The 15161-nt window shown below is 41.8% G+C and overlaps 1 protein-coding gene across 1 annotated transcript in view; it reads right to left on the bottom strand.

Moving 5' to 3' along the window:
* LOC145411433 (thrombospondin type-1 domain-containing protein 7B-like) overlaps positions 1-15161 on the bottom strand; it is a 169524-nt gene that overhangs the window by 26714 nt on the left and 127649 nt on the right. Inside the window, exons 5-6 of the mRNA XM_080281473.1 lie at positions 11791-11918; positions 6241-6420 (exon numbers count right to left, since the gene is read on the bottom strand). Coding sequence (XP_080137599.1) covers positions 6241-6420; positions 11791-11918 — 308 coding nt within the window. The remainder of the gene's footprint in view (positions 1-6240; positions 6421-11790; positions 11919-15161) is intronic.

The following is a 15161-nucleotide window of genomic DNA, read 5'->3' as shown; positions in this document are numbered from 1 at the left end:
TCTTTTGTGCTATATTTTCATTCATTTGGGAGGAGCACTCATTCAAATTGTCTCTTTTTTGGGAGGAGAGGGGTTGGGGAGGGGCTGTAGTCTGTCATGCTTAATTTTTTGGCCAATAAAATTTCTTACTCTGCTTTTTTCGCGAACCTCTACATCCCACATTGTTAGCAGCACTGGGGAATATCCTTTATTGCCCGGTGTCCACGGCCTGCGTCAAACTCATCTTCATCATGGGTGGGTATCACAGCCAGGCGAGGCAAAGGCGCTCCTGTACGTCGACGCATTCATGTTCTGAAAATATTAATGGCGCCATGTCTCAAGCGAACCCGGCCGGAGGTGACGCGGCGCCAATAAACGGCGGAAGTTGTACGTGAAGCTCGGATACTCTCGGTGTGTTTCAGGCATTACGGCCATATAACGTAGATGTATTTCAGGCGTTACGGCCACTGAAAGCTGTGTATTTCAGGCCTTACAGTCATATATGGCGGATGTATTGCAGGCGTTACGGTCCCATTACTCGATGTATTTGAGGTGTACGGTCACATAACTCTCTAACTCGCACTTTACAGTCACATATTGTTAGTTACCTCTCACGTTACAGTTATAATTGATGATGATGGTGTACCTCGCACGCTGTCATATAAAGTCGGTGTATGTTTCATGTTATGGTCATACAGACTTTGTACACCTCGCACGTTACGGTCCATATTATTCCGCTGTACCTCTAACGTTACGGTCATATAACGTCAGAGTTGATACCAAGTTACGTTCGTATAATGTCAGTGTTATCTGCATTGTATGGTCATATATTGACGGTATTATTCACATGGTACGGTCATTTAACGTCAGTGTTACTCGCATCGTACGGTCGTTTGACGTCAGAGTACTTTACGTCCTTTGGTGGGCGTCTACATCTCACACACTACGGCCGAGCAGTATCGGTGTACCTTGCACGTCATCATCAGGCGGTTCGGAGCATCGCTTCCACCCTGGCCTGACGTACGGCAGTATGTTATCACCGTCACCGCCATCGCCACCTCCCACCACCAACCGCTGTTCTGTATATACCGGTATCACTGCCCGGCCCACCATCCCCGCACCTGACCCACCCCCACCTTTGCCAGCCCCACCTCCACCGCTGCTCTGTATATATATCACCCTCACTGGCCCACCGTCCTCGCCCCTGACCCACCTGTCCTCTCTCTGGTTTGATGACGCAGCGCCATATTGTCTCACCACACTGTCATGGCTGGCGGCCCGCTGAGCAATAACACATAGGAACGGGCTTTCAATCCCTTCAGCACGATGACTGACTTTTTTTTTTTAACATTACTTCAGGCAGATCGAGACAAACTCATCCACATTTAGTGAATATCGTACTTAATGGATTAGACATCATTAATGGTAGAACTTATAAAACTTGTTCCCCTATGAGGATAATTCTCCAGTACTTTCCATCTTATTACTCCACGGGGTTACCTTGAAATAATATAATGGTAGGGTGTTCAAGCCGTGGGGGTAGAGCCATGTCTTCAGTGATATTGAAGTGAGGGTGTGAATGCAAACTGGGGCGAAAGAGCAAAGGACTGGGTCCTCCTACCATGAGAGCGAAAGGGTAGGCCGTGAGAACAAAGGGTAACAAAGTTAGAGCAGTGGGTAGGCCAATGGCACAGGGGAGCCAAGTGAGAGCAAAGGGTAACCCGTGAGAGCTTAGGATAACTTGGGAGGGCAAAGAGGAGGTAATGAGAACAAAGATTAGGCCGTGCTAGCAAAGGGCAATCAAGAGTAAGCGGTAGCCATGAAAGCAACGAGTTGGCCTTGAAGTAAAAAGTAGGCCAGGAGAGCAAAAGAGATACCACTTTAAGTAAATAGTAGGCCATTAAAATAAAGAGTAAAGAAGCAGAAGCAAGACATAGGCCTTGAGAGTAAATGGGCAGGCTTTGAAAGCAGAGTGTAGGGTGTGAAAGTAAAGGTAACCAAGGAAGAGCAGAGCGTAAGCCATGAGAGCAAAGGGCAGGCCTTGAGAGTAAAAGGGCAGACCGTGAGAGCAAAGGGTAGCCAAGTAAGGGTAAAAGGTAGGTTGTTTCAGCTGTGGGGGTGCTAACTTGATTGTGGCGGACGCAGGCGAACAACAGACAATACTGTGCGCTGGGGGGAAAACAAGTTGGAAGGGACAGGACGAGTTGGGAGAGAGTCCAATATCACTGGGTAAAGAGTGAATGTAGAGCTGACCAAACATTCCTTTGTTTCTGGCAGAGGGAGAAACGGAATATAGGTCTGGCTTTTACGTGTGTGTGTGTGTGTGTGTGTGTGTGTGTGTGTGTGTGTGTGTGTGTGTGTGTGTGTGTGTGTGTGTGTGTGTGTGTGTGTGTGTGTGTGTGTGTGAAATACTTTGTAATCGCAGGTCAAGATACAACGAGAGGTTTACCCGAAAGAAACTGCAAAACCAATTTACATTTTCTTTCTGGTCCTCATCCACAAAAGATGAAAAACTTTCAGACACATCCCGCACTATTCACAAACCATTACCCTGTTTCTGTTCAAACCATTAAAAAATATTAAAATTTCTGATTCCAACGCCATCTGTCAAAGGGCTATATAAAAGAAATGAAATCCTATCAATACTTTTGTCATTTCATTACAGCTATTACAAATTTTTTCATTACACTGAAGAGCGTAAATTAAAACAATCTTCATCAAACAACTAATTAAGATACCAGGTACAAGTGTCAGTACCTGTGAGATAAAGTTAGTTTTCAAAACATTATTGGCTTGATTTTATATGGGGTCTGAAAATTATTGATATGGAATGATTCTGTCCCTTGGCCAGTGGAAATTTTGAAGTCCAAGAGCGGCAATGCCTAGTGTTTGTTTCAGCGTCCAATAATTCCCGGATGACTGAGCTTATTATTATTACTATTATTAGTAGTAGTATTACTGCTACTACTGCAGAAGAAATTGAGCTGTCATGAAAATTCAGTTACAGATAAAAGCAGCGAATGCTCCGCTTTAATTCACTGAAATGTTATACGTCGATCAGTTTACTCAAAAGTTTATAACCTTGGTACGCCTCTCATCTCTTTTAACATCAATACAAAACATGCAAAAAATATCTAACAAATTTATAGACAACATGAATCAAAGTGACTAGAAGATCATGTCCCTTAAATGAGTGGGTCAGGAGGAACACAGGGAGTGGGTGGTCAGGGAGGAACACAGTGCGTGGGTGAGTGTAGGTGGGGGTGGGTGGGCTGGGAACTGTAATTACTGTGATTACTGATCATTTGAACACTCTGTCATTATCCTGCTCGAATTTGATTGGGAACAAACAAATTAATTCCAAAAATGTGAAATGCATTGTGTGTGTCTGACCATTCGGAGCGCCATTACCCTGCACGTCATTAACGACGTCAATTGCAATAATGCTGAGGGCGACTGTATGTTGCACGGTGCCACGCCAACTGACGGGATCCCGGTGGAAGGAGGGGGGATTGCTAGGGCTGGGGGAGTGCCAAGGCTGGGGATGGTGCTAGGGTTGGGGGTAAAAGAACTTGGGGTAACAATACTGGGGGAAAGATGGCTGGGGGGGGAAAAAGGTTGTGAGGTAAAGGGTTTGTGGAAAAAACTGAGGGAAAAGGATTGGAGGAAAAAAGAGTGGAGGTAAAAGAGCTGGGGGAAAGGCTAGGGGGGGGGGGAAGGACTGTGCTTAAATAGGTTAGGGGTTAAGTGGACTGGAGGGAAGAGGGAAAGTTGGGAGAATACCACGGGGACGAAAGCAACTGCAGGGGTAGGAAATGACAGAACTGGGTGGGGAAAGACAAGGGACTGAGGGTTCAAGGAATGGAGGGGTATACCAGGAGAGGAGAGGCGGGGTGAGGGGGAAGGGGTTGCCTGGGGGTTGGGGATGCGCCAGGGGAACGGAGGCAATTGCACGGCTGAGGGTTCGGAGTGGGGGGTTTGGAGAGGGGTGCCAGAAGGACGTGGGCGAGGACAAGCATCGTATTAATTAGTGCAACATTGACAACAACAACTGATGCAAAAATAGCAGCACTAACAGGGAAATCAATAGCCTGGGCATTTAGTGGACTTCCAAGTGAAAGGCAGGTTTTATGTCATGATAAATTAATACGGTAGGAATTATCAACCTAAATTAAAACTGTTAATCCTTCCATTGGATGACGTCTTTTTAAATAACCTCTAACTGTTATACAAATCACCTCGCTTAAGGGAAACATTTGGTACTGAAAAGGTTAAACAATGCAAACAGACAAAAACAAAAAAAAACGTAAAACAACACAGAACTGCATTCACCATTTATTTGAAAAACAATCAAACCCAGAAGCCCCACCAACACCGCAGCAACACAGATATTTAATTGGTGAGTGTTGCTTCAGTGTCCCCCCCCCCCACCCCGCCCCGGATGAGGCAGGGACGTAGCAGCAACAACAGCGATGTTCACTATTACATGCACCAGTAATGGCACTTACATCAGTAACAGGCAGGACAGGTGGCCGTATTCTAAGTGGCTCTGAATAGTTCGTAGCACCTTTTCCATCGCGACTTATTATACACATTCCACTTTAATAATCGTCCTCTTGAATGTCACTGAAGCAAACCATCTTCATATCAAGATGAGATGAAATAAGCGCAAGAGAATGTCAAGGATGATTATGGAAAGTAAGTCGTTATGGCAGAGGTGTGATGATACCTCCTGTGCCACATATCAGTTCTAGAGATACAGACACCAGCAGGAGGCAAGTGGCTGATATTATACGAACTAATGGATAATTCGCCATAGGTATTATTTTAACTCCTCCATGATAGCGGCCACTTTTGAATGATTCTCTTGCTATCGATAATATTATTCAGATTTGGAGGGAGGGCATAACTGATGAGAGAGGGATGAGGTGACTAGTGGTGAAAGGAGAAGTCTGACCAGAGGGGGAGAGAGGGAGTAGGTGAAAGGTAAGAGAGAGAGGGCGACAAATAAAAGAGGGAACTGGTGACTGATGAGGGAAGAAGGGTGACTGGTGAGGGGGTGACTGGTGAGGGAGGGAGCGGGGGTGACTGGTAAGGGAGGAAGGCATTGATTCTCATGCCTGCCCGCCAGCAAACTTGGCAATAATTAGTTTTCGTAAGTTGCCTCATTAAATCATGTTTTCTCATACAAACCTTTTATTATGAAACTTTACTAAGAGGTGGAAATTATAGAAGAGGCTGTATTTCATATGGAATGGGAATTTATGAATCATATGTAGCGCCGTAAACCGACGCTTATTTCTTTTTCTTTATTTTTTTTAATGCATATCTTTACGTATTTGTCTAATGCCTTAAGTTGCCTGCATAAATCGTCATGCTACTCCTGTTATGGATGAAACTAACGTATCGCTATTTTGCGATGTCTGTAATCTGCTGCCTGATCCGGTTGTTATTTTGGGTTTAATAAAGAGCACAATTCTAAAAGAGAAAATCTGCAGGCTATACCAATGATGTATTCTCTCACCACTGCTATGGAGACAAAGGCAGAATTCTTGCTTCTCAGCTAAAAAGAAAAATTCAGGTTCCAGTAACCTGATATTAATAAAACATGGAGGACAAATTTGGAAGATGCGACGCCCATGCAGACAATGCAAAAAGAACGATGGCATTGTCTGCATCCCTGCAACACCACCTCTCCTATCCACCATCTAAACCACACAGTACCTTCCAGTACACAACTGTAGTACCAGTGGGAGTTCATTACCTTTGCACAATTGTGATTGTGTAGAACCATCGTTAACAGAGAGCAGAATACAAGTGAAGTATCAGTAGGAGTACATGCAGCACATATCCATAAAGTCAGTAGGCCTACGGAAGTGACGTACTACCGAAATGCTTTTACTACAGCTGAAATAGACGTCAGCAGGGAAGATGGAATACTGGCCACAGTACATGCAGTACAGAACCAAAGTACCAATTTAGTGTGAGAAAAGACACCATAGAAGTGATACATCAGCGGGGGTCAAGAAAGTATGAAGGTAAATCACTGGCATCATAAAAGCGAAGCACACATGGAGAGAAAGATAAGAAAATCCAGCACCATCATAAGAAAGCAATGCATTTGTGGTAATAGCGACAGCATGTAAGTGGAACTCCGGTAAAAAATTGAACCATCCTCCTCCTCCTCCTCCTCACCATCATCATCATCATCATCGTCGTCTTTAAAGAGAAGCACCACCCGTAATCCCCAAAAGAACTAACCTCTGGACGCGTGGCGGTGGCTCAACATGGACGCAGAGCTCGTCGGCGACTGGGACGTGGTCTGAGGCACGGACGCAGGTGAGCTGTCTGGTCTGGACGCCGCCCCCACACTGCACCACCATCTCGCCCTCGCCTACAGACGCCTTGCAAGCACCCCACGCTGAGCTCACCCACTGGTACCTGGGGAAGATAGAGGTCAGGCAGGGGTGTTAGACTTATTATCAAGTATATTTTTAGGGAGCCAGACACACAATCAAGCATATTTTTGGACTGTCAATTGTCTATAAATATACCCTTTGAAGAAATAATATATCAGAGCATCAGCTGTCACCAAAAAGAACTGAAAGATAAGGATAAGTAATATCTTACTTAAATAATAAGGTGCATTTTTTAATACAAAAGGAAGGAGGCAAAAGCTGTGTTGTACCCTCCAAGAAGTCGAACAAAAGAAGGTCGAAATCGCGTAATAATGATGATGATGAGGAGTAAGAGGAGGAGGAGGAGGAGGTAGATTAGAATTATAAGGTCAATGGTGAAACTAAACAACCACAATTACTCCCCTCGTGCCTGTACGTAAAACTAGAGACCGTATATTAGTTCAGTAAATTAACGAAAGCCCTCATTACAGCTGGATGGTTGACAGTAATGGTCGTGGTGGTGAGGACAGTGGCTGTAGGGGTGTTGATGGTAGGCAGTGAGTTGGTGAGAGGCTGTAGTGGTGAGGTTGTGGTAGTGATGATAATGGTGTGGATTATGGTTGTGACAGGGTGAGGATTTTGGTAGGGTTGTATGGTGGTGGGAGATGTATTGGAGGAGGCCATGGTGGCAGAGAACGCTGACGAGAAACTGAAAAGTACCCTGAAGATGAATGGTGATGTTGTGTAATTAAGCTGGTAAGGTACTGAAAAATAATGCAAAGTATCCCACCTCTCCGAAGTGCACAAAACTTCTCATCAATGTGCAGTAAATATTAGATGGGCAAGATGAAAAATAGAACAGAGAGTATGTCAGCGAATAAGAAGATATATAGAATAACAACCCTCCAATTAGTTGCAGCATCGACACAAAGTCCTTCACTAATAGAGTTACTGACATAAAAGAGATAAAACCCTACCCTGTACTATATTGCAAAGAAACAATGGACACACAACAGCTGCAACGACGGGAAAGCCGGAACATCCCTCGTTGTATTCGCTTTTTTCTGACAATACATTTCGCTTGTCTGTATATATGTCCCGGGCTATACATATTTGACTCACAAACACCGGAGCAGCTAGACCATGATTTGTTTTTTTTTCCATGATATCTGTATAGGAAACAGTGTCCCGTGTTGCGTGGGCTGGTGCATGGTAAGGTATATAGACACAAGGATCCCGTGAGTGCCCTGGTCTCACGGGTCGGGGTCAGTCACTGCTGACACACGGAATATCAAACCAGTCGACGCACTCATCTCTACACTGAGCCAGCGCCAAATGGGTATCTCTATAAACGTAATAAAATTTATGAGGAAAACTCTTGATACATAAGGCATCTTGTAATTATAAGTGCAAATACTGTCCTTGGTAATTAATAAGACTCGAAATCACATTAATCATCACGTATTGGGTTGTATATTTTTTAAACAACATGTTAATAGATTCATGTGTATCTGCAAAACTCGCTCATTTTCACAGCCATCGAACCCAAGGCGTGCGATACTTTTTTTTGTTGAATGTACTGTACACTTATGACCAAAAATTCATTCTTATTCATGTACTGTTATGAGCTATAAGTAGAGTACCCTTCCTGGCTCATTGGTTACGCGGACTCAGTTAAACTTATGCACAATTATAAGTACCAAAGTTCGGAACAAATTTTGTCCTTTCCTCTTCACTGCCCGAAATGGAACTGTGGTTCTGTGTTTACTTAGAATTTGCTCGGTCTTTGACATAACCCTTCATTCACTACGACCTTTGCTTCTTCAATCCGATGGCGTACCTATGTTCTTCATTCTTGCTACTACCAATCGCTTTTACGCAACTTAGGAAAGGCTAGGCCAAGTTAAGGTGAAAGAACTATAGTTATGAATTATGACGCTTGTGGCTGGGAATAAGTGTAGATGAAGCTTTTGACTGCTATATATGGATGGAATAATGACGTTGGGGCGAAAGGCGAAGCAGCAGGAGGAGCAGCGGGGATCTTATCAAGACCACGACAAGCCAGAATTCTTAAGACTCGACCCTCATCTTTTATTCAGGAGCCTGGGCCGACGACGACACTCCCGCACCTACATATTCCGGGATAAGGCAGGCTAAGGCGGGGCTCCTCCTCATAAACCCTGCTCCACCCGATTACCCATGTCTTCTTCATTATTTTACAACACAGCTTCATTATTTTACAACGCTTAGCCATGTCTACTTCATTATTTACAACGCTTGCTATAATATGCAAATAGATAACTACACTTCATTTATTATAACTAAGAGGAGATCTTCGTCCTTTTGCAACTCAATTCCCAAAGCTCAGTTGCAGGAGAGAAAAATACTGCAACTCAATATCTTTGCCATAGAATTTACTCATGACTAGCACCAAATTCTAGTGTTAATTTTTTTGTAGCACCTCAACATTCATGATGGAGAGATGGCAATTTTAAGCCAACATAAAGTGAACAGAGTATGTATGCAGTACATGGTTACTTACAACGGCTGAATAGAGTTGGTTATCAATAGTAAAATATAAACTTGATCATTTATTCCTGTTGCATTAGTCTGAAAGGGATTAGAACACTTAGTGGCACTTAAATTTAACTTTCATTTTCGCAATTCAGTCCTAGGTAATGTTGCTGATAGACAAGGCCATAGAAATGCACGTGCATAACATTTTGTTTAATTTGCATAGTTCATCAATATATACCGTCGAAAATGAAGAATATATTTTTTTGATAGTGAGGCACTGTGGCAGCAGTCTAAAAAAAAAAAAAAAAAAAAAAAAAAAAAAAAAAAAAAAAGTGAAATCGAGACAGTGTTCCAGCAGGTAAGGTAATAATATTTCACTGCACTTATACTCACTCTGTCTGTCTGTCTCATGGATTAATTCTCCTCTCTCTCTCTCTCTCTCTCTCTCTCTCTTTTTCTCTCTCTCTCTCTCTCTCGGGTTTACGGTCGAGTTAAAGTGCAACTACCGAGCCGGGGGTCTCCACAATAGATCAACTGGACATGCCCCGTTCCTCGCGTCCTCTCTTGCTTGCACTCCAAATTTACATCGTTTAATATTTATCAGGAGCCGAGTATGTATATTTTAGATTGGAAGTTCTCCCGGATGTTTGCCTACATTAATATTCCAGCGCGGGGAAATTAAATAAAAACTGCAGTGTTCTAAACTCTGGATGCCTTGTTTAAATACTTGAGGAACACCAGATGAAATGTGGTCAGCGATGTACGTCGAGGGTTTAGTTAATTCTAATGAGAGCTTGGATGGCGAGAGGGAAAATTTACTTATAGTCATGTAATGTAGTTCACTCGCCTCCCATCGCCTCTGTTTTATCTTCTGATTCACAGATGTTTCGGCGTGACGTAATTGAGGAGCATATTATCATTCATCTGCTGGTGATAACATGCACCTTTGTCCACTACGTCTCATTCAGGCATCTATGAACGCTGAAGTAAAAGTAGGGGCAGTAGTAGTGAATGGACTTATGTGTTTGATAGCAGAGATGGGATTCAGTGTTCGTTTATATTGCCATGACTCTATCTATATATTAAGAGATCTTGGTAATCTCATAAATATTAGTCAGTTAGGCTGGAATTACTTCTTAACTTCATTACTTGTTAACTTCGTACATATAAAAAGAACAATATCCACTCAGTCATTCTTTTTCTTGCCATACATTCATTATCACAATCTACTATGATGTATGCTTCACTTCCCCATTTATCAAAACTTATTAGTGCCAGTCGCAAGTAAAGACTGATTGGCTGTCATTACCGGTATCATAGCTTTACTGAATTCCTCTACACTTCATTAACCCCATTTCTACAAGGGTATCTTCCGAGACTTAATCAAATCGTCTGACGAAAGCAATATTTAAATATATATAGACATTATCGCACTCAAAGGGATAAAGATAAATAATGATAAGACACTGGCTGTTGTCTGTGTATGACTTAATAAACCCTTGGAGCTTTGAATACACAAACGTTCGAAGCATCTGAATCAGCTTTTTTTTTTTTTTTATGTGTCCGACTCTGGGCATAGGTTTCACAGCCTGCTTCCAAGGCCCAGTAGTCCTTCTACATACCATGTACCTCAACATGTCACCACTTCGGCACTAACACCCACCGTCCATATTGAATACATGCTAGGGCTGTCTCATACAGGACTGGTGTATTGGTATTAACGGGGGTATTTTTATGACATGTCGGCGGGACTTTTGGAAGATCAGTAAAGTCTAATTTTATTACATTCAAATCCTTAAACTGTTCCCTGCCCCAGCGGGGATTTGAACCTGGGTCCGTTAGGACTCGGTGATAATGTAAAAGTTCAGTCATCGTTACATGTTAAGTGCAGAAAAGGTGAAGTCATCGTGTTGAAATTATGCTTTTTGTAATAATAATAATAATAATAATAATAATAATAATAATAATAATAATAATAAAAATAATAATAACGGTAGTAGTTGTAGTAGCAGTAGTAGTAATATACTGTACTGTTATTACTACTGCTACTACTACTACTACTACTAAAAAAATTAATAATAATAATAATAATAGCTTTTGGAGGGATGCAAAGTCCAACTGTGCAAGATATCTGACAATTTCTGTTTTCTGTCATAAACGCAGACCTCTGTGTGAAGTAAAATTATGCCATTTGAGTGTCTAAATTCGTCACACAGTAAAAAAAAGAAAGAAAGAAAAAAAAGAAAGCAGCCTCATGCACAAAAATTAACATTAAGCACTCTCATCCTGCTTTTCCCAGGGTAGTAATCCTCTTTTATGGCATTAAGTGTAGTGATTCAACATTTGCCATTAACATCCCTTCGCAGTTTATATCTATGATGATGATGGTGATTATTATTATTATTATTTATTTTTTCTCTTCACTGGAAAACTCAACCGAAATGGTTTTTAATATTATTTATGTTTATTTAGCCCATTAATTCAAGACGAAACTAGATTTATTATGTTTATCAGGAATTTTGTTGAAGATAACCGGTGAATATTGAGAATATGAAATTTAGCTTCTTCATAGAAATAAGTGTACAGTGAGGTGGTGGAAGGTGACATGGCTGAAGGCTGGGGTCAAAAAAGGTGAAAGGAGTATGTGCATGATGTGATGATGTAGAATATAAGAAGTTGGTCCAGATTTTCGTCAACCTGTAGTTTGTTTCATTTTGCTCACTGGCAGAAAAACACAATGCTACAGCTCTACATCCTATCTATAACACTTCTTTGAGACTAGCATCATCTTATGTTAATCCTTCGCTACAGCTCTGTATCCAAGATGGAGAGATGGCAATGTGAGGCCCAGTTAAAGAGAAAATAGTATAGCATGGTAGTGGTTCTGAGGAGTTACCTTGTGTCGCAGGGCTGGAGGCTGGGGTCCGGAAGGGTGTGCCGCTCGAGGAGATGTGGACAAGGTACCCCGTCCCCGTGCTGCAGGGCCGGGCTCGTGCGGCGCCTCTCTCGCACCTCACGCACCACCTGAGCACAGAATATATTGTAGGATCTACCAAGCTCGAAAGATATGAATACAGATTATACACCGCGATTTAAACTGACTCTCATAGCTGGCACCTACTCATAATCCAACTTCAGTAGAGCTAGGTATGAAATGAGCACAAATAAATTGAATATCTTCATCTGGACTCAGTCTGCCATCATCATAAACTGAAGAGGTAGGATCCAGGAACAGACACGGAAAAGTTAGTGTTCAGTTACATGAGCCATAGACAGATAAACACGAGTACATAGACAAACAGATAAGCAGATGGATAACACTATTTATCACAGCATCTATAATATACCTTACCAATCACCACATATTGTTTCAGTAAACCAACAGCAACACAGAACTAGAGGTTTTCAGTAAGTTTCACCAACGTCACACTATGCCACTGAATTTGATAAGGAATGCGCTTGGTGAATTCCAAAGTGTTTTTGGTCCAAAGTTACTATACATGTGGTTAAAACATCACCCATCGGAATTATGATTAGTATAAACACACTATACAGAAATGATAATGTAACTGTAAGTTCAGCGCTGCGTAACCTTTTGACCTGTGGCGGATGTGTCAGGTGTGAGGGGCTGGCAGAGGGGACAGGCCTCATGATAGGTGACACGCCCACGTCCACCCACCCACCCACCCCTCCCTCACACACACACACACACACACACACACACACACACACACACACACACACACACACACACACACACACACACACACACACACACACACACACACACACACAAAGAATGCCATAGCAATCATGTCTCCAGAGCTATACCAAATGTTAACTAGTTGAGAAATATCTACCTGCCTATCTATCTATCTGTCTATCTATCTATCTATTTATCTCTAATCAAGTGTTCTTATTCGATTTAGTTATAGGGCACACGTTTCTCTATATTCCTTATTTTGGTAACGAAACATGGGAAAGGAAGTTTTATTCTAATCAGGCTCGTAAAACAAGATTCGTGCGATGCAATAACCATTAGTAATATTTGTTATTGATATTCACACAGCACTGAATCAAAGCATCTGGCTGACTGCTGAATGCCCAAATCTCTGTATAAGCTCTACTATTTATCATGAAGTTTGTAAACGTTGCATAATTCGTTATACGCTAATGCGGTATGGTACACTGCATGCAGAAATTTTGCTTGAAGTTGCTACGAAAACGATATTCATGCAATAACAAGTTTGGAAAGCTGGGTGGACCACCAAAAATGCACATGGAGTTGGTTTAACCTCTCGTTGGATCATAGATTTATTAATGCGCAAGGTCAAGGTATGAAGGGAAATACTCGTGTTAGGATAATGAACTGTTAACTCAAACAGAAAATAACCAACGAGGTGGAGGACTACAGATTCACTGAAAGTCTCCTGGCAATGACAATGCTCATGATTATTTAATCTTATTACACGAGACTGCAGATAATAACTGCTGGATAGACAGATATCAAGAGACAGATGGGTAGAAAGATATATAACCAGATAAAGCGACAGATTCAATGGGCATCTGAAAACAGAGGTATTCATTTATAAAGATATGAAAACAAATTAAAAAATGCAAACAAAAACGTCTTCATAAACGGTTAAGAGACGCGGCTGGAATGAAGTCCTTAGAATTCGCTCAAGGAAACGAAATAAGAGTGGTTTACGAGACTTGTTCTTAGAAGCGACTGCAGCAAGTGTCCTGAGGCCGTCGGGTTGGCGTGCCGGGAACTCCAGGCTCGAGTGCCGGCATAATTAATTTCGTGCTGGGGAAAGTATGGCCTAATGAAGGAGACTTGTTGGACACAGAGGCGCGTATGTAAGGCCACACTTCTGGTACTTTATGGCCACGATACCTTTTGCACTCCAACTTAGCCTAAAAGTGCCCTCTCTCCGTCTTGAACTTGCTGGACACTGGGGCGCATATATAAGGCAACTTTCTCCTGACAATTTATGGCCAATAACTCATCCACCGGGTTTGGCCACCTCACATGGCCAGTTTAATATGGGAGGTAGAAGGGCAAAGATGGTGAGGTATCGCACACTTAGTCACCTTTTGATTAATGTTACAGATATATGGACAGAAGTTTCAAACCAAAAGCTTTAAAGCAGATGAGTTATAAGAAACCTGGAGGATCCACAGCACTTCTTTGTATTCTGTAAAAGATATGTTGGAATAGCTACTGATAATAGGATCTAAACTTTAGGCACATGAATTAATTAAGCTTAACACGATTTTCTGGTGTGAAGACATTGCGCGCTATCCATTTCACCATATACTACAGGCTTCCTTAAACTTCCAAACTGCTTTCAAGATACAGTATAATTAAAGTGATGTAACAGTAATACTCCTCATAATGCCCCCTCATTTGCCTCTTGTTAGCATAGCCTGAAATGAGAGTACTGTAGCATGAAAACACATGTACCTGTACTGTAGTATAACACTTGAATATATCATGGACTACCTACGTGAATTATAATTTTAGGTTTCTCTTGCCTCGTTCATGGGTGGAGTTCGTGTGACCTAAAGTATGACCTAAAGTGGTACGTAGAATTATGGTTACTGTATGTGAAGTTATGGTGATTTACTATGCTTTGTGTAGTTATAATGACCTGCTGTTTATGGGGTGGTATGGCAACGTACTGTGTGTAGGGGTCTGGTGGTTTACTGTATGTGAAGGTATAATGACCAATTGTGTGTGGAGTTATGGTGATGAACGGTGTGAAAAGGTGTGATGACTTGCAGTGAGTTGTATTATGTCGACCGATTGTGTGTAGGTGTGTGGCGAAATATTTAGCATAGAGATATCATGAAGTATGCTGTGTGAAGGTATGGTGGTGGTGAGTGTGATGTATGTGGTGAACCAGTTGGCAAATTACAGTGTTAAATGATAGCTAATATGTCAAACGATTTACCTCTACACTTGTCTGTAAACCCTAGTCAATGTTTGTTCCGCAAATATTCATGCCAAAATAAAGAACAAAATTTTGACACATAATCCTGCAAAATAATTATATATGAAAATTCACCCAAATCTAATTAAATATAATTACTTTTGAGGCAATCATAAAAATAAAAAAGTATTCTAACTAAAATTTTTAAAGATTTATGTAAAAGAATTTTCTGCCTACATAAAGGACGAAAGTATCTAAGCCCCATTATAAGCCTCCCTGATGAAAAAACTTTCAACATAATCTGGCCAAGTAGACGGTACACAGTTGATGA

This window comes from Coenobita brevimanus, chromosome 89 (genome assembly GCF_032717465.1).
Source record: "Coenobita brevimanus isolate Jiangsu-jjx chromosome 89, ASM3271746v2, whole genome shotgun sequence".
NCBI lineage: Eukaryota > Metazoa > Arthropoda > Malacostraca > Decapoda > Coenobitidae > Coenobita > Coenobita brevimanus.
This window is presented reverse-complemented; position numbering and strand designations above follow the sequence as displayed.